The 20,175-nt window shown below is 53.9% G+C and overlaps 1 pseudogene and 2 gene segments (V, D, J or C); 1 reads left to right on the top strand and 2 right to left on the bottom strand.

The window, feature by feature from the left end:
• Positions 1 to 192: 192 nt before the first annotated feature.
• LOC127026652 (T cell receptor alpha variable 1-1-like) lies at positions 193 to 1,467 on the bottom strand. The segment is given in 2 exon segments: positions 193 to 551; positions 1,419 to 1,467. Coding segments are annotated over 2 exon segments (408 nt in total).
• A 6,327-nt stretch (positions 1,468 to 7,794) lies between these two features.
• On the bottom strand, positions 7,795 to 9,207 carry LOC127026651 (T cell receptor alpha variable 13-2-like). The segment is given in 2 exon segments: positions 7,795 to 8,330; positions 9,156 to 9,207. Coding segments are annotated over 2 exon segments (588 nt in total).
• Positions 9,208 to 11,587: 2,380 nt separating this feature from the next.
• LOC127026650 (uncharacterized) lies at positions 11,588 to 19,635 on the top strand (annotated as a pseudogene).
• The last annotated feature ends 540 nt before the right edge of the window (positions 19,636 to 20,175 follow it).

The raw sequence follows: 20,175 nt of genomic DNA, 5'->3' as shown, positions 1-20,175 counted from the left end.
CACTGAGTCTGAGGGGCTGAGAGCAAGCCCCTGGCACCCTGGTTCCCAGCAGGCTCTGCCCTACAGTCAGGGTCGGCGTCTCCATAGCCACTTACACTGGCCTCTCTTGGAAGAGGATTTTGACCTGCAGAGCTGTGGGTGCACAGGGCAGCAGTGGTGGCAGGAGAGAGCTGAGGGCCCCTTCCCCCAAGCTCAGCCTTGCACAGTCACATGCCCTCCCTCCCCTGGCTTCTTGCACAGCCAAGGAAGCTCCCTGCACCAGGTGTCTTGCACAGCACAGAGGTACAAGGCACTGTCAGAGACCTCGACTTCCTCCAGCTGCAGGAGGCTGTATTTCCCTGTGGTGTTCAGCGACGTGGTGAGACGGCCGCTCGGCTTGCGGCCAGCTGCTGCCTGATATGAGAGCAGCTGGGGACCTTGGCCTTTCCTCTGCTGGTACCAGAGCAGCTCAAAGTTGGAGGTTTGGTATGTGCAGGTTGTTTGGAAGGTGTCTCCCTGCTTCACTGTGACTTGTCCTTCTTGCTGGGTGACGGTGGTCTGCCCCATGGTGCCTGCAAGAAAGGGAAGGTCAGCAGCTCTGCAGGGAAAGGCCCTGGGAAGCAAACCAGGAGTGGATGCAAAACCCAGGCAGAGAAATCTCTCTGTCCCTTGTCCTGCAGGAAAATCCTGAGGCCTGGGGACAGCCAGGGGGAGGGTAGTTTTGGGCAGGAGCTCAGAGCACTCAGCACAGCGTGGACCCTGAGGAGAGCTGTGCTGTGTCCCTGCTCCTCCTCCCTGGTCTGTGACTGCCCAGAGGACCAGGGAACAGCCTGTCATGCCTGACCTTTGTGTGCTGGGACCAGCACCCCTCCGCAGGTTGAGGGCCCAGGAACTATGGCAAAAAAGATTCATCCAGCTTCCCCATCCCTGTCAACTCCGAGGGCTCCTAGGTCCTTGAGCTTATACAATGCTGAGCTGAATGTTAGAAAGAGGGAGGCCTGGCTGAGTTGACAACCAGGAGGAAACTGGAGGCCATGACAGCCATGCAAGGAGACCCAGCCAGGCAGCACAGTGAATGTCCCAGTGGCAGCTTTGACAGGATCTGTTACTTTGTGTTGGAAGTGGAGAAATTTGAGGCTGCAAGACAGCTGAGATCTCCTATGCTGCCCACAGTGGATGAGAAGAGAGAGCAGAGAGAGATGGATTGAGGGAGGGAAAGATGGAGAAAGGCTCTGAGGCATCTGTTCCTCTGTCTTCTCTTCTCCTTTCCAACAGTAAGAGCATCTTGAGAGAACCGGTACAAACCACAAATGTGAGGTGACATTTCCAGTGTTTTCCTCTAATTCAAGAGAATTTCCACACGTGGACCTGATAAGGCTGGTGAGAGTTTTCTGAGGAGGAGAAGAAGTAGTATGCATTGATGAAAAGGCAGGACTTACCCAGCAGTTGCCCCAGGAAGACAGTGAGGACGAGATATCCAAGGTGCATGCTGAGTCCGACCCGCCTGTTTGTTGAGTGAGAGAGTGTCAGAAAACCACCTCCCAGCCCCGAGATAACAGAGCTGCCGGAAACGACTCTGTTGGGGAGCAAAGGAAGAAGCGGGGAAGAGAAATGATCTGTTCTTCCTGTGCCTGAAGTGCTCCTCCTGGATTTCTCCCTCCTCCAGCAGCAACACCTGTGGCTCCCTCAGCCAACAGCTTTCTGAACATTTGCACAGTCAGGGGCCCTGGTGGCCCCTGTCATGGGAAGGGGCTGTTCCCAATCAGCTCACAGTGGAGTCCTCCCCTCCCCAGCTAGAATCGCCTGCTCTTCTGCACACCCACTGCTGGGCCATTTGGGAGGTCAGGGGTTTCCTCCTCACTGAGGTTTCACATCTTTCTCTGGGCTCCTCAGCTCTGGGGATGTTGCTCTTTCTTCTGGGAACAGAAGTCTCCTGTACTTCTGTCACTTCTCCCCTGTCCTTCCTCAGCGTCCTGGGAACAACGGCTCTACCCCAAATCCCCAGAAACAGGAGATGAACCCTGCTGTGCGGCAGCCCAGGGGCTCTGGCTGTGTGCACCTCCTCATGGTGTAAAAGGAGGTTTCTAGAAATGTGGAGGGTCCTGAGGCTGACACAGCCTTTCCCAGGTGGAAGAGCAGGCCGAAGCTTACCCTCCGATGGGCTCCTGAGATGGATCTGCCTTCCTAGGCTTCACAGCAGACATAAACATGTACAGGAAGATGAGGACTTCTGCATTTCTAATGAGAGGGGAAAATGAGCCACAGTCCTCAACCTGCAACCATTCTTGCTGACCCCAGGGCCGCATCCCTGAGAGTCTCTTTCCTTGATGCCTGTGTCTCCTCTCTCACCACCCCCAACACCCTGACTGGCTTGGCCGCTCCTGGCTCCAGTGCAGTTTCTACTCCAATGCCTCTCCCGGCCCACCTCTAGGATGTAGCTCTCAGACAGCCAAAGGACACTCCAAGCCCTGCAGACCCCAACTGTCCCTTTCAAACCCTCCAGGCAGTGTCAGCTTTCTCCCTCTCTCCAAACAAATGTACCTCATGAACCAGGGAATCCGCTTGCCCGCCTGCAGTGGCCCACAGTAACCACAAGATGGTTGTTTATGGAGAAGTTAGGGACCTGCATGGCAACTGACCTGAGGCGGCACAGATCTGTGCTGTGCTGTATATATCACTTGGCACACTTAGCAATGATGCCACAAGCCTGTCCTTGTCTTTATCCAAGAGTGAAGCAGCGTGTTTTCATATAAACGCCATTTTGCTGAACAGTACAAATGATGAATGGAGTTCTTTATTTCAAAGGAAAATCCCATGAAAACTCCAAAGACAACAATGCCAGTGAATCTCAGCACAGGTGGGATTTGCACCATATGCTGAACCCCGGCTCGAGGTCCGTCTCATGCTCCGTAAGTCGGGGTTCCCAGCAACTCAAGGGGCATAACTTTACCTATGATATCCCCTTTTTGCTTCCTGTGTTATCTCCAATTAATGGTATTTGAATCAACACCTTACCGGGCTGGGGTGCCATTCTTACTGGGATCCATCTACAGCCACGCTCCACCCTCATGGTTAAACAAAAAAATTTCCAAATTTCAGGTAGGCATTTCCCCGTTTCCAGACCATGTCCATTGCCTTTTGCACTATTGCTGTGCTCAAGAAGAGTTTGGCTCCATCTGGCTCTTCATCCCATAGTCAAGTGTTAGAGGCATCAAAAAGATCTCCCGCAACCTTCTCTTTTGAAGGCCGAAGAAGGCCAGTTCTCTCAGCCTCTCCTCATGTCTCATGTTACAGTATCACAGAATTGTTAAATTTAGAAGGGACCTCTGGAGGTCATCTGGTCCAACCCCCTGCTCAGGAAAGCTCACCTAGAGCTGGTTGCCTGGACCATGTCACCTTTTCAATAGCTCTGAGGATGGAGAGTCCACAACCTCTCTGGGCATCCTGTGCCAGTGCTCCATCACCCTCACAATGAAAAGGTGTTTCTTGCTGTTCAGACAGAACCTCCTCTTTTTCACTTTGTGCCCAATGCCTCTTGTCCTGTCACTGGGCATCACGGAGAAGAGCCTGGCTCTGCCTTCTTCATAGACTCCCTTCAGATATTTGTACACAGTGATGAGATCTCCCCTGACACTGCTCTTCTCTGTGCTGAGCAGTCCCAGCTCTCTCAGCCTTTCTCCATATGGTATGTGCTCCAGCCTCTTCATCATCTAAGTGGCCCCTCACTTGACTGTCTCCAGGATGCCTGCAACATGCAGTGTCCTAGTGAAAAACCCCGCCCCCACCCTCAGGAGTCACAAGCACACCCACATTTGTGCACCCTCAAATATCAACATGGGTCCTCAGCCCATCTAACAGCCCTGCCTGGAGCCTGGGCCCTCTTACCCAGCACCTGGGTCTCCTCCTTCTCTCTGGCTAGGCCAGCCTGAGGTTCACTAGCAAACCACTAGCATGCAACCACCCGCTCCTCTCACAATCACCCCCACACTCTTGGACCCCTCAAACATTGTGTCATGGTTTAACCCCAGCCGGCAGCTAAGCACCACGCAGCCGCTCGCTCACTGCCCCCCCCACCCCTGGGATGGGGGAGAGAATCAGGAAAAAAAAACCTCGTGAGTTGAGATAAAGACAGTTTAATAGGACAGAAAGGAATGAAAAACAATGATAATGATAATAATAATATGACAATAGTAATACTAAAAGAATTAAACTATACAAAGCAAGCGGTGCACAATGCAATTGCTCACCACTTGTTGACCAATGCCCAGTTAGTTCCCGAGCTGCGATCCCCCCTCCCAGCCAGCTCCCCCAGTTTATATACTGGGCATGATGTCATATGGTATGGAATAGCTCTTTGGCCAGTTTGGGTCAGCTGTCCTGGTGGTGTCCCCTCCCAACTTCTTGTGCCCCTCCAGCCTTCTTGCTGGCTGGGCACGAGAAGCTGAAAAATCCTTGACTTAGTATAAACACTACTTAGCAACAACTAAAAACATCAGTGTGTTATCAACATTATTTTCCTACTAAATCCAAAACACAGCACTATACCAGCTACTAGGAAGAAAATTAACTCTGTCCTAGCCGAAACCAGGACACATTGCCATAGCTTGGTAATATCAGCCTGTCTAATATCCATATGCTGGCCTTGGGCTCCCTTACCCACCTCTGGCTCAGACTTTAGATGCACATTTTCCTCCCACTCACTGCCCAGGCCAGCTGGAAATACGCTACCCAATGCCACAGACACCCCCATGCACATCAGGTTCAATTCACAAATTAAAAGGAGAAACACACTGAGGTCCCTCCAGTCACCGGTCCTTTGACCTTTCACACATACACATGCAATGGGGTCCCTCCAGTTACTGAATTTACTGATCAGGCACAGGGCTCATCCCAACAAGTGCACTGACCAGCCCCTGCTTAGGTGCAGGTACCTCCTTTTGCCCTTCCTCCTCTCTATTGCCTCCCCTTGCTCCTCCCCAATCCTCTATTCCCCCCCCACCTTTGACCCTTCCCCTAAGCATTCCTTAATAAGTGTAGCCTAGTCCCGCAGGACCCTCCTCAAACATCCATAATCCTCATGTTCCTCTTCTCACTTCTTGTCACTTACAAAGCTCAGGCTGACCCACTTCAAAGCTACACCTGCAGTTTCCTAATGGCCCATCAATTAGCAGCTGCAGAGCTCTGGTCTCCCTCCTTGTCTCCCTTATCGCTTACTCAGAGATTGGTGTCATTGTGTGCTTTGTTTATCACTTTCCCTTTTACTTGCTCTTCCCTTTGAAAGGAAAAGGGACTTGATCTGACAGCCTTAGTGAACCAGCAGCTCTCACCTTCCACACGCCCTGACACCATCCTCTGCTGATGTTCCTCAGGAAAGCAGAGTTCCTCAAGGCACTGAAAGGCTCCTGTCCCCAGAGAAAACTGGGTCTTTTGAGTCCAGGCTCTGGGGAGAAGCCCCATGTTGAGCTCAGCCTTTGAAGGGTCTCCCTGCAACACCTGCAGCAATGCTGTCATGGCATTCATTTCTCAGGACACCTGAGAAGTTACAAACATGAAGGAAAAGGGAAAGACTGGCCACATGAGCAATCAGTTTCAGATGTAAAGTGGGTGTAAAAAAGCACTCAGGTCACTTGAAATGTCATTCTGGAAGGAGTTAGTTTGTGCCCCTGTATTCCAACGTATTTATTGCTTGCCCTCCCAGTGTCCTGCATTTCCTGCAAGATCTTGAATCCACCCTTAGAGAAGTTTGAGTACAGCTGCGGATGAGGACAGAGCTGAATTGCACCTCTAGGTGGTATCCAGACCACAGCTTTCTTACCCATCCAGGTGAGAATGGGGCTTCTCATCCACCTTCCAGTAGCCACTTTTCTCCTGGGGCAGAGACTGAGCTTTCTTTGTCACCTCAGACGGCCTCACTGCCAACAGCCGCTGTCCTGGCCTACTGAGCTGACATCACTCCAGTAATTAGAACATGTTGGCCTGCCACCATGGCTGCTTTTGTCAGCTTCCCCCACAGCTTCTCCTCTCCAGGGCCAGACCTTTGCTTTTGAAAACAGACTTAGCATAACAAGAGATGTGTGCACAGAGGGACAAACCAGATCCCAGAAAGGCACATCCCAGAAATGCAGCCACCAGCAGTTTTCTGTTGGGCAGAGAACTCACAGGGACTCAGGGACACAGACACACACCCCCAGCCAAGCACTGCTGAGTCCCCAGAGCTGGAGGAGAGATGTGAAAATGTTGGCCACTGTCTGACTGATGGGTCTTCTCACATGTTGAGGCTTTCAGTGATCCCCAGATGCAGGGCTAGGAAGACATTTTCTCTCCTTGGGCTTCCTTGGCTAGGAGGTATAGCCACAAGAGCCCCCTCCTCCAACAGTGCTCATTGGTGGACGCTGAAAAAAGAGTAAGAGCTGGAGAAGCAGCTGGGATACTTCTCCTGAATACTCACTGCTGTGTCCCGCTCAGTTTCAGCAGCTCAGGGGTGTTCCTGTGTCTGCTGTGGCAATGCAGCCTTGTGGCAAGGAAGGCCAACAGCATCCTGGGCTGCAGGAGGAAGAGCATTGCCAGCAGGACAAGGGACCTGATCCTTCCTCTCTTCTCAGCGCTGGTGAGGCCACGTCTGGAGTGCTGGGTCCAGTTTTGGGCTCCCCAGTACAAGAAAGATGTGGGAGCGAGCCCAGCAAAATGGTGCAGGGACTGGAGCATCGTTCCTGTGAGGACTGGCTGAGAGGGCTGGCAGAAGAGAAGAGAGGGCCTGGGGAAGAGAAGGCTCAGGGGGGATCTTGGCAGTGTGTGTAAATAGCCGATGGGGGGAAATGAAGAAGAGAGTCTTCTGAGTCAGGCACGCTTCAGACTCCACACCTCTGCCACGAGGAGAATCTTTAGGGTGAGAAATTAAAATTGTTAAAGTGCTCAGCCCAAGGAAAGACACCAAACTGTGACCCTTGCTGTGTTGCAGGTTTGCAAGGGCCAAGGGGAGGTTGTTCAGCATTGGGAGGTTCTTCTTTGGGCAGTCAGGCCGCAGCTGGGCTGCTCCCAGCCCTCCATGTCAGAAGGTGCTTGAGTATCCTCTAAGGCAGACATACCCTGCTGTAGAAGTGCTGCCTCTCAGCTCCAGGGCTCATTGGCAAAGGGGCCTGGGGCACCTGAAAGTTCAGGTGGGAGCCTGAAGGAAGAGATCAAGCAGTCTGCTGTCAGGCAATAGGAGGCTGCAGGGTGTTTAACTGCTTTTTGCTCCTCCTGGAGATCCCACCCAGCCCAACCAGGCCCCAGCAAGGGACGAGTGTCCATGGTGAACTTCTCCTGCCATCCAGTGCCCAGCCAGAGACAGGGGCCTGCACCCACCTCTCTCTTGGGGATGGAGACAGGCCTCTTTGCAGCCACCCATGTGCTCCTTGTCCCACAGTACTGTCTGTAAGGACGTACAACCAGCAACAGCCATAGGTACTTGGAAGCAGGAGTTTGACTCCCTCTCCCCACAGGGTGTTTCTCTCCCTTCTCAAATGTCTCTGGAAATAGCCCCTGCTGTAAACATCCCACACAGAATCAGACATACCATTTGTCTCTGGTAAGAGGACATAGAACTCTCTTCTTCACAGACATCTACTCCCCATCCTTTCAGGTATCACTATCGACTCCTTGTCTGGGGATGACACCTGCCAGAAGGGTGAGAAGAGAGGATCATCTTATAAACTCAGGGCTCTTTCTGCCTACAAGGGGATCAGACTCCTTACGGGATGCAGTGGAAAAGTCTGTGGGGATTGTGCAGGACACGGGATGTTTAGGGGAAGGAGCAGAGACAAGGAAAAAGAAGGATCAAGGCTGCGGGGGCTGCGGGGCCTCGACGGGTCCGATGCCGATGCCAGCACCGGTGCTCGTGCCGGTGCCGGTCGATGCGGGAACCACCCCGGGGCCGGGCGGGGCGAGGCGGCCCCGGCGGGCGGAGCGGCAGCGCCCCCTGGCGGGCCCGCTCGGGGCTGTCCCCCCGCCCCCGACACACACGCCCGGCCCCGCCCGCCGCGGTTCCTGCCCGGCCGCAGCCCCGGCTCCTCTCCCCGTGTCTCCCAGGGCGCAGTAATACACCGCCGCGTCCCCGCGCCGGGGCCGGGCGAGCCACAGGGCGCTGGACCGGCGGTCTGCCGCCACCGACAGCCGCCCCGCAGGGTCCCGCAGCTCTTGGGACCCTTTGTGACCGACTGTGATGAATGCGGGGCTTCGGCCCGAGAGCTGACGGTACCAGAGGATGAAGTCTCCGGTCTGTATGTTGGGGTGTGAGCAGCTGATGCTGATGCCAGTGCCCTCGGTGGTCTCTGCCGACGGCTCCTGCTGCACCTGGGCGCTGCCCGCAGCCACTGCCGAGAAAGAAGGAGGAAAGGGTAAAGATCACCAAAGATCGCCCAGCTCTGATGGCTCTTTTCCCAGAGAAACAGTCAGGAACAGTGGCAGTGAGACAGAGCCAGACTGGAACGGCTGGAGACATGTGCCAACAGGGATGGAGAGTGATTCCGGTGTAGATGTGTGGAGTGAGGGGAGAAGTCTGGGACGGAATTTGAAATTGATGCGTGCAGATATAGAATGAAAGTCAGGTGCATGGATGGATGGATGGAGAAGGAAGAGGAGACAGGAGAGTTGAGTGTGTTACAGTGAAGGATGGAGGGCTGAATTTAGAACACGAATAAATGCTGGATGCACACCAGGATGAGTGGGTGTATGGTGCGGTGCAGGAAGGCAAACTTGTGCCTACAGAAACGAAGGAAACAGAGGGAGAGCTGAGAGAGGGGTGTCAGAGTAAAAAGAGGGGTTAAGGATGCTAGATGCCTGGAGAGACAGGTGAAAAGATGGTTGAGTGGATGGATGACAAGAGGAAGAGTAGACAGGGAGAGGGGTGGTTAGAGTGAAGGAGAGAGGGCTATAGTCAGGGCAATAAGAACTGCTGAACGCACGGGGGAAGGAGAGGGTGCACGGAAGTGGGCTCGCACTGACAGAGGTGGTAGAGAAACAGGGGGAACAAGAAGAGAGGACTCAGAGGGTTTGGAAAGGGGGAATGACGGATGGCGGAGAGGCGGGGAGGGGGAAAGACACGCTGAAGAAGGAGAGGGAAGAGGTGGCACTGGGCTCCCTGGGGAACACTCCGGGCACAGCCCCGGCCCCCATCCACCGCCGCCAGCCCCACGCACCCAGGAGCACCGCGGCCAGCCCCGCCAGCCCTGCGCCCCGGCACCGCCGCATCCCGCCGCTCCGCTGCCCGCGCCTCGCTGCCCCCCGCCAGCCCCGGCTCTCTGCTACGGCCGCGCCGCCGCCTCCCCTCCCCTCCTCTCCTTCTCCCCCTCCCCCTCCCTGTCCCTCTCCTCTCCCTCTCCTCTCCTCTCCGCCGCCGCCAGCTCCGCCCCGGGGCTGAGCCCTGCGCCGCCGCCGCTCGGGCTCTCGCCCGGGCTGAGAGTGCTCAGGGGCTCTGCACGGGCACAAGTTTGTCTCCTGGGAATTGGACTTCCCCGTCCTCCAGCAAGGCCACCCCAGCAAGAAGAAGCATGTACAGCACCAGGGGCAGCCTGGGACAGCAGCAGGGCCCTCACCCAGGAGATGGACCAGCTGCCCAGAGCTGTCTGCGAGCTCGGGGGCTGGGAACAGCAGCCACGGATTCCCTGCGGATGGCAGAGAGGAGGCTGAGAGCCTCCCTTCAGCGGCCTCTCTGCAGTCCCAGCACGATGCCTAAAAGCTGTGGTGTGGCAGAAGGAGTGTGAGGACAAGGGTGCCCATGGGCATGCAGGGGTCAGGGAGGGCAGGGGTGGTGGGAAATCAGTGTCAGAACGTGGGTGAGAGGGACCTCCGCAGGTCACCTAGATCAACATTCGCTTGGAACAGTTCCCATTAGAGCAGGCTGCTCCAGGATGGAGATTGCAGAAACTCCCAGGGAAATCCATTCCAGGTCTCACTATTTCTTCTAGCTTGTTGCTTAACTAGAACCGCCCATGTTCCAGCAGCTGTTCATTGCCTGTACTCCTGTCGCAGAGGACTTCCACAGTCTAGTACATCTTCTCTGTTTCCTTTCAACAGGTAGTTCCTGGACCTGCTGGGAACAATCTGGCAAACAGAGATCAGTGTACCGCCTGTTCCCTGTGCTTGGGTGTCATCCCCAGACTTGCAGGAAGTGCCGACCTTCCCACTGCTTGCAGCGTTCCTGAAAACGTTAAAGACTATTGGTGCTCCTGCTGATCCCTGAGAGACCCCACTAGTGAGTGTCTTCTAGCTGGGCTTTGCACCACTGGTCACAACACTTTGAGCCTGGTAGTCCAGCCAATTTTCCACCCACCTTGTCATCCTCTTAATGAATCCATTTGTCTCCAATTTGGTCATAAAGGAAGTATGAGAGAGGCTGTCAAAGGTCTTGCTAAACTCTAAGTACACAAGGAACCCTGCCCTTCCCTTCTCCACAGTGCCTCTTACCTCAGGAGAAACCAATGAGGTTTGCCCTCAACGACACTAGAGTCTCAGCTCAGAAGCAGCTCCACAGAGAGGGGAATCAGCCCTAGCTGAGCTCTCCCAGAAGAGCTCCCTGGTAATGATGTCACCAAAGATCACTACAGGGAAGGGGGGAAGCCTTGGCTGCACTGTCTCCAAGTTGGACGTGAGCCCAGGCAGGCAGACATTCAGGAGGGGAGATGGGCTCAGGAACTTTACACACCTTGGACAGCCCTTGTCGGAAAGAAGGTCCCTTCTGGACACCCCTGTGGGACAGCAGCAGGCTTTGGGGGTTGTTGTCTCGAATCCAGTGTCCCTTCCTTCCCAGGGGCAGTTGCTGGGCGCTCAGACTGAGATTCCAATGCAGGGCATGAAGGTCCTTGTGGGCTGAAGTCCAAAGCAGTCACCATTTCTTTGGCTTTCCTGTGAAAGCCCCAGGGTCTGTCCCTTCTACTCAGAGCACAGCAATGTCAGGCTCCATGTTCCTTTCATTCAGTAACTGTTTGGTCCAAGGTCTCAGCCCCTGCGTGTCACAGCAGCAGGCCAATGAGCTGCAGAAGTACATTTGGCATTGACTTGGACACGAGAGGGGGCTGTGTCCCACCCCAGACACCACCGGCACTGCATTGGAAGCAGATCCACTCCGGGATGGCCAGCACATGGTCGGCAGGGTTCCTCAGCCTTTCTCCTTGCCCATAAAGCAAAGCCCATCCTTTTGAACCATCTAGCACTGGGGAGAGCAGCTGTGTCCTGGCCTGGAGAGGCAGGGAGAGGGGACTGCCAGCCATGCTGAGGCACTCCCAATATTGTTACACTGAATTAAACTAAGGATCCAAAGTGGAGCGAAACCATCTTTGTTGGGGCCTGAAATCGGCAGCAGTGGAGCATGAGCTCTGCAGGGGCAGGAAAAGGAGGGCTCAGGAGGCAGGGTATAATGGGTTGTGGCTGAGGTGCCTTTTCGTTTTATGAATAATGAGAAAGCCTCCCTGGGCCTGGCTGCTCTTTGTAGGGTAATGAAGACCATGTGGCTCCTCCCCACTCAATATTGGTCTTGGCTCTTTGTGACAGGGAAACCAGGCTGCTCCTCACCCACGCCTGTGCTCTGCTTCCTCCCTGCCCTCTCTCCCAGGTGCACCTCTAGGCCCAAGACATGTCCTGCTACAACCAGTGCCAGCCCTGCCAGCCCTGCGGCCCGACCCCTCTGGCCAACAGCTGCAATGAGCCCTGTGTCAGGCAGTGCCGGAACTCCACCGTCGTCATCCAGCCCTCCCCCGTGGTGGTGACCCTGCCTGGCCCCATCCTCAGCTCCTTCCCACAGAACACCATTGTGGGCTCCTCCACCTCCGCTGCTGTTGGCAGCATCCTCAGCTGTGAGGGAGTGCCCATCACCTCTGGGTGCTGTGACCTCTCTGGCATTTCCAGATACCACTATGGCAGAGGGTACCTCCCCTGATAAAGATGCTGGGAAAGCCCCGGGTGACATCTTGAGGAACTCAGAACGTGCTGCTGGGAAGAGGATCAATCTTCTGGATGTTGTTTTCAGCATAGCTAACAGACATTGCCTTTCTCTCCCTTCTCCATGGCCAAGGACTGCAGAATCGTGGCTTACCCCAGGGATCCCTGCACTGCCGGCCCCCACTTGGAGTGACTTTGTTTCCCTCTTTTAACTCTTTAAAGTTCTGCTGCATTCAAGCATGGCCTCCATGTGGTCCTTCCCTCTGTGGACTCTCCCCAAGCTGCCAAAGGAGAAGGGTGTTGCTCTGGGGTGCAAGAGCACAAGGAGACCCTCCTCCATTCACAGAGGAATGGGAGGTTGGGACACCCTGCAGTGGCTCCTCTTTTGGACACAATCCCTTGGAGCTGAAGAAGACATCCCTGGCTGCTCTGCTGCCAGTGACCATGAGGCCTTGCCTTGCTGTGTCTCTGCCCACAAATGCCCAGAAAGGCAGGAGGGCCTGAGGGGTCAGCAGCCCCATGATCTCTTGAGGAAGGGTGTTCCTCTTGCTATGGCTGGAGCGGCACTGGTTGGCAGGGAGTGGGTGTGAGGATCCAGAAGATGGTTTGCATTGCAGAATGGCAAGAGTGGTGAAGCAGGGAACAGCCCTTGGGATGGCCCATAGCTGCCACTCCACCTTCCTCTGCCCTCCGTCACACAAACTGGGGACCATAGCCAGCGGGCATGGGCAGGAGTAGCAGGGAAAAGTCGCCCATGCTGCTGAATGTGCCAAGGGTGGAAATTGGAGCTAAGCCTGTGGGAGCTGAGGGCAGTCAGCACAGACATGGGGACAGTGAAACGGTGTATTTCTGAGGGAGATCAAATTGCTCTGATACAGAGCATGCAGGAGAATGTGAAGATCAGCAAGGACAAGGTTACTGGGTGCACTTCCCAAGAGAGCTGCAGGTGGGCTCAGAACTCTTGACTGCTTCATTGGTGCCCCCCGAGAGTTTGTGCTCAGGAACTGGCTGCCATTCTGGGGGGAGAGGATTCTTTTACATGTAAACCTCATCCCTTTTGGATCAGTGGAAATGTCTCTTGGCAGCCACTACAGTCCCATATCTTATTTGCTGCATGAAAATCCAGATGTCTTGACCAAAGTGTAGAAGTGGAAGAATGGAAATCCCCACACCCATGTCCTCCATCAAGAGGGAATTATGGCTAATGAAGCATCTCTCAGAATGACTGAAGGCCAAAAGCTTCAGTCTCTCTTCTCCAGCGTCTTCCTTCCAGAGGTGCTGGTGGGCTTCCTCAGGCCAGGGGACATACCCATCTCCTTCCACAGCTGCATGGCCCAGCTGTACTCCTCCCAGCTGCTGGGCAGAGACCAATGCTTCCTCTGCACTCTCATGTCCTATGGCCACTGCTTGGCTATCTGCAACCCTCTGCGCTCTGGGCCATCATGCATCAGGCTGTGTGCATCTGGCTGGTGGCAGGGACAGGACTGGCCGGTTCCCTGCCTCCTGCTCTGCATACAATACTCACCTCCCATTTGGCTTACCGTTGGCACATCTGCCCATTACCCAGGCACATCTGCCACTTCTTCACTGTTCTGCCAGCCCTGCTGGCCATGGCTTGTGCTGGCACTTCTGCCAACAAGGTCGAGATCATCTTCAGTGTTGGGGATGTGACCCTCACTGCTTCCTCTTCATCCTCACTTCTTACAAGTGCAGAGCCAGAACCATCCTGCAGCTCTGCTGTGCAGAAGGCAGGCACAGAGCTGGCTCAACCTGTGCTTCCCATTTCAGTGCTATGGCCTGTTTCTGTGGCCTGTGTGTCTTCATGGGAAGTGACCTCAAAAGGGTCACTAGACAGAGTGGTGGCTGTGCTTTACACCACTCTTACTCCCCTGCCGAACGCTGTGATTTACACCCTAAGAAACAAGGATGTGAAAGCTGCTAGTAGTTGTTCACATGCAATAAACAACTGGCGGGGTTGTAGTGTTTGACAGTAGAAATGACAAATAGAGCTGTTTCCTTTGAAGAAAATGCTCTAAAGCTTGACTTACCAAAACGAGGTAACCGTTCCGTGGATGTGATCCGCACAGGTCCTGTGCTCTCGTGAGGGGTCCACATTTTTCCCTGTGCTGTGGGAGTGACTGAGCACTGGCATAGGTATCCCAGGCAGTTTGCCGAATCTCCCTTCTTAGAGATATCCAAAAGCCACCTAGACACGGTCCTGGGCAACTGGCTCTAGGTGGCCCTGCTTGAGCAGGGGGGTTGGACCAGATGACCTCCAGGGTTCCCTTCCAACCTCAGCTGTTGTGTGGTTCTCTCGTTCAGTGAGAGCAGCTGATGCAGAACAGCTCAGGGTTCCCAGCATCTGAAGGGATGTAAGATTTCCTATACTGTCCTCTCTTTCTTCCTAGTCTTAGCACTAATAAATGGCATTTTAAGGAATGCTTTGAAGAGGCTGAATGTCTTTCTTACTGGGATCAGTCAGTATCATTTCTGGTGCCCCAGCCACAGTGTTTGCAGCCTGTGGGGAGTCTAGCTTGTCCCAGGCACACCACGCTCTGCTGCTGTGTGAATGCATCACTGAGACACCACTCCCTTTGCAGAGCTGGGGCTGGTCCCACACCCCCATGCCTCTCCTGAGGAGATCACTTAGGACAGTTGGGAGCATCTAAGGCTGGAGGAGTTTTTTCACTTGTAATGTGGGGATTCTTTGGGGCTGCAGCAGCAGGGATCTTCTCTAGTTTTTCCATTATCCCTGACCCACAGCCTTGGGACACGGAGAGGCTCAGTCTTTGGAAAGGCCATGACAGATTTAACTCTGCTGTGTTTTCACTGCTGTGTGCGCGTATGTGCTTTTATGTGTGTACACCTCTGTATATGAGCGTGCATGAAAACCTGTTTGCAAATACGTGTGTGCTAGGAGTATGCCTATGTGTAAGCATGTGTGCTTGAATATCTGTGCATACATGTTGGCATTGGGGGGTGGCTGTGCCTGTGTCTCCTCATGGGATCCTTTGGAAACGTGTGTGCACACACCTCTTTATAAGTGCACACATATCAGTTACACTTTGGGTACGTGCAAACTCAGGTGTGCGGCTGTGCCTGTGTGTGTGAGATTGTGTGTGCACACCTATCTGTGTGTGTGCATGCCTGTGAGTGTGCATACCTCTGTGTGTGTATAGGTGTGCATGTGTGTGCACCCATGAGGGTATGTCCAATGTCTTGCTAAAGTCAAGGTACACCCCAGCCAGTGCCCCTCCCCTTCCCCAGAGCGCCAGTCAGCTCCTCACAGAAAGCAATGGTGTTGGTCAGGCATGATTTGCCCTCAGCAAACCCATGTGAGCTGCTCCCAATCCCCTTCTTGCCTTTCATGAGTTTAGGAATAGCTTCTGAGAGTATTTGCTCCATCTTCCTTCCAGAGGCTGAGCAGGGACTGTCCAGTCAGCTCCTTGAACACCCTTGGATGCATCCCAAGTGATCCCACAAACTTGTGTATGTCCAAATGGAAGTAAGAGCTCCTTACTTCTTTCTTCTTCTGCTGGGGGTGCTGCTTCATCCCCAGAGAGTCTGCAGGGAGGCTCAGGGATGTGGTAGGCCTGAGGAGAAGCCATACCGGTAAAAACTGAGGGGAAATAGGCATCGAGTACGTCAGCCTTTTCCCTCTCATTTGTCACCAGGTCCTCATTCTCACCGAGCTATGAGCCCACATCTACTTAGCCTTCCTTTGGCTGCCAATAGGCTCAGAGATACCTTTCTTGATTCCCTTCACCTCCCTTGCAAGTTTCCACTCCAGCTGTGCTATTTCCTCCACATTGCAGAGGACCATCCTTGTGCTCTGAGGAGGCTGTCCTTGAAGTTTAGCCAGCTCTCCTGGGACCCTCTGCTCTCCAGGGTATTTTTCCATGGCATCCTGCCAAGCAGCTAGGTCCCTGATGACACTAAGATGTGCTTTTCTGAAGTCTGTGGCAGTAGTCGTCCTGTTGGTCTTGGTCAGTCCCCTTAGGAACTTAAGCTCCGCAGTCTCATGGTCACTGCAGGCAAGGCTGCCCTTGAACTTTACATCATCCAACAGTTCTTCCTCCTTTGTGAGTAGCAGGTCCAACAGAGCCTCTCTCCTAGTCCATTCATGGATTGCCTGCATCAAAAAATTTGTCTTCCATATGCCCCAGACATGTCCCACTTTGCTTGTCCCCAGCCATTTTGCCCTGCAGCAGACACTGAAGTGGTGAAAGCCAACCATGAGTACCAGGGCCTGTGACTGTGAGGCTTTCCCCCACTGCCTGAAGAAGGCGTCATCTGCTTCCTCTTCTTGAGCAGGAGGTAACGTAACCACACCCCCACCTGCACCACAGGGGAAGTGGGAGAGCTTGCCCTGGCATGCTGTCCCCCATGCACACCTCTTCTACCCCTTGTGGTCTCCCTTTTCATCCGTCTAACGTAGACCTCCCGCTCCATCCCTACTTTAAGCTCCTGCTTCCCGCTTTAGCAGGTGTTTGCAAAGACACTCTTGCCTCACCTTGCCAAACACATTCTACTGACCAGTAGTCCTCACTCTTCCAAGAGGGTCCTCTGGGGACAGAAGCCAAAGCTGCTGAGTGCTGCTGCATCCCGCTCCTGCCATGCAGGCTGCCCAAATGAGCTCTCGAGGGAGAGGGATTCTCTTCTGACTTCGGTGCCGTGCTTTGCATCTCAGTCTTAGTAAATACAGGTAATTAAGAGGTTGTGAGTGAAATGGATCAAGATCCCATCAGGGGATATGTCCTTCCAGCCCTGTGGGACCAACTCAGATTCCAAAGACATCCTCGTGGAGAGGCTCTTTCAGCCCAAACTCACTGCCCTGGAGGGAAGGACCTCACAGAGCCATCTTTGTTACCAGCATAATTCATAGAATCATAGAATCATAGAATGGTTTGGGTTGGAAGGACCCTTGAAAGACCATCTAGTCCAATCCCCCTGCCACGGGCAGGGACATCTCTCACTAGATCAGCTTGCTCAAAGCCCCACCTAACCTGACCTTGAACACTTCCAATGATGGGGCATCGACAACGTCTCTGGGCAACCTGTTCCGCTGTCTCACCACCCTCGTTGGAAAAAATGTCTTCCTTATGTCCAATCTAACTCCACCCTCTTTCAGTTTAAAGCCATTGCTTCTCATCCTGTCACTACAGGCCCTGGTAAAATGTCTTTCTCTCTCTTCTAAGCCCCCTTTAAGTACTGAAAGGTGTGAGGGACTGGAAGAGGTAATGTCTGTCAATGTCTCAAACATTGTAGCAACCAAGGTGCGGTCTGCATAACAAAGAGGGCCATTAGCAAGAAGTTGTCTGGCAGGGACACAGGGGGCGTGCTGGAGGGTGTGCAGTCCTGTGTTCTGGCAGAACCAGCCTGGTAACCCACCACAATATGGCCAGAGGCCACACAAAGCTTATCTGAGGCGGGGGCTTGTAGCTCCATAGCAAGTCCCTAAGACCACCACCCCAATAAATCGCACATACTCAGTAGATAAAGAACCCTCTGGAACACTACTATATATGTTGAGAACTGTCTGGAATGAACCCATATAAGTCTTCAAGAGGCGTGACTGTGGACGGAGATTTAGACTATAAAAGACACAACTGCGCCACGTTGCATGCGCCTATCACCGGAGGATTACCGCGCTCGTCGCCGACATCGCGGGATCCAAGGGTGGTGACTATCTCTTCTTTTCCCTCTCTTTCTTTTTTTTTCTTATTACTCTCTTTTCTCTCTTCTTGTGAACGTTTTGCTGCAACCCACTCTGCCCACGGTCACGCCTTCCGCAGTTTGGATTGTTTGAATAAAGCGTTCAAAGTGATCATTTGGTGTCGTTTCACCTTAATTTAGCCCGGGGGGATCCCAGAACCTCTACCACCCTCTGGTCTGTCCGGTCTGGGTCGTAACAAAAGACCACAGGGAGGTCTCTCCAGAACCTTCTCCTCTCCAGGCTGAATGAGACCACCTCTCTCAGCCTTTCTTCATAGGACAAGTGTTCCATCCCTCTCATCATTTTCGTGGCCCTCCTCTGGACCCGCTCTCTCAGACTCTACAGACTCTTCCCACAGTCAGTGAAGAGACATCAGCTCACACATGGGACTTGTCCCATCCCAAAGCAGACGGGCACAGTAAATGGGACAAATCATCTTTCTGGAGACACTGATCCTGCAGCTGACCAATGATGGCCTCTGAACTCCCCAGCTAGCATAAGCTCACAGCAGGGCCTGCCTACCTGGTCACGTGTGCATGGCTTGCTTCATCATGCCATCAGAAGTGAAGCCACAGGCTGTCCTACGAGAGCCTACAAGCAACTCCATCCCATGCCTAAAGCCCATATCCATGTCCACAGTACTCAGGGACAGACAGATAGCAGGGAGAGGGCTTTTGTGGGGGTGAATGGGCTCAAGCTGGGCACATTACTCTCATCAGCTGCATCTCCCGCTCTCACCGAGCGCAGATGAATCTTCCCTCAGCCACACTGAACCCTTGGAAACAGGACTTGCAGAAGATGACTCTGTCAAGTCCAAGACCTGTGCGGTGGCCCTGGACAGTGTAGATAGACTCTCTTTGGGTGTCTTGAGTCTTCTCAATTAACTCTAGATGACTAGAGGTCTGGGAGGGGTGTGGGTGTGTGGGTGTGTGGGTGTGTGTTTGTGTGTTGTCTAAGCCAGCTGTTTAGTCTATCTTGAGTGTCCTTTAGTGGACTCTTCCAGCATGTGAGATGAGTTCTCTGCCCACGCTGACGTCTTTTGCTTCGGAAATGCTTGGCCTTCTCATCCTGTCACACAAAAGATGCCTTCACTGGGGAATGTGCCTGGCATAAAGCAGGAAATGAAAAGACAGTGATTGAGGAAGCCAAAACACAGCCATAGCATTAGCTGGGATGTTTTGCATTCAGGATGAGCTTGTCAGAAAATAATCACCTCTACAAGGGATGCCTCTGGCAGCCTGCGGCAGTAAAGGTCCATGATAAAAGCCAGCCCAGCTCCTCGCTCTCTCATCCACTTCTCTTGCCTCCTTCTCCTTGGCAGTCAGGTGAGTCTCAAGCCCCTTCTCCTTCTCTGCTCTCAAAAAGGAGGTCTCACTTCAATGGGCCTCTCAGCTGATGCTGGCTTTGTTCTATGCCAAATCATGGGGCTGCTTGTCATGGGAGAGGGAAGTGGGGAGAGGGTTAGGCATGGAGGGAAGCTGGGACTGTACTGATGTGGCTTCTGCACTCAGGGGCTAGGCAGTAGCTGCATAGGAGCTGGTGGCTCCTTTTGGGCCCTGGCAGGACAAGGCCAAGAAGCCCTCATACATCTCTGCACAGCCTCCATCTCCTGGCCCTGCATGTTCTTTGGCTTCCTCATGGAGTGGTGACAGGCTGCTCCTCACGCATCCCCATGTTTTTCTTCCTGCCCTCTCTCCCAGGTGCACCGCCAGCCTCAAGACATGTCCTGCTACAGCCAGTGCCTGCCCTGCCAGCCCTGCGGCCCGACCCCTCTGGCCAACAGCTGCAATGAGCCCTGTGTCAGGCAGTGCCAGAACTCCACCGTCGTCATCCAGCCCTCTCCCGTGGTGGTGACCCTGCCTGGCCCCATCCTCAGCTCCTTCCCACAGAACACCGTTGTGGGCTCCTCCACCTCCGCTGCTGTTGGCAGCATCCTCAGCTGTGATGGAGTGCCCATCACCTCTGGGTGCTGTGACCTCTCCTGCATTTCGAGCCGCTACTGTGGCAGCAGATGCCGCCCTTGCTAAAGATGCTGGCAAGGGCCTCCCCTAAGGACTCCCAGGAACTTAGAACATGCTGCTGGACAAAGGATCAAACTTCAGGCCATTCTTTTCGGACTAGTTGGTCATCTCTGGCTTGCCCTGCAAGGGCAAGTCTGGAAGGGGCCAACCTGGGCTCTCTGAAAACATGGCCAACGTCTACCTTTCCTGTCTTCCACTCACCTTTTTTCTCCCTTTTCTTTGTTGTCTTGTGCTCGCATCAAAGCCTGCTGTGAGGACCCCAGCAACCAGGCTGGAGGGACCTGCTAGCCTGTCTCCCTTTGCTGGGCAGGTCAACAGATGCCCTGTGGAACTCTGCCACAGGAAAAGGGAAACAGATTCCTGGCTGATCGTGCTCCTCCGCACACTGGGGGCCTCCACTTGGAGTGACCTCATTTCCCTCTTTAGACTCATTAAAATCTGCTGCAACCCTGCCTGTGTCCCTTAGGTTGTCTTTCATCTGTATACTGACTGCCGAGGGAGAAAGCCATTGCTTTGGAGGGGAATTAGGTGGAGACACAGGGGGAC

This window comes from Gymnogyps californianus, chromosome 28 (genome assembly GCF_018139145.2).
Source record: "Gymnogyps californianus isolate 813 chromosome 28, ASM1813914v2, whole genome shotgun sequence".
NCBI classification, from domain to species: domain Eukaryota; kingdom Metazoa; phylum Chordata; class Aves; order Accipitriformes; family Cathartidae; genus Gymnogyps; species Gymnogyps californianus.
Note: the sequence above shows the minus strand (reverse complement) of the source record. Positions and strands in the feature narration are given on the sequence as shown.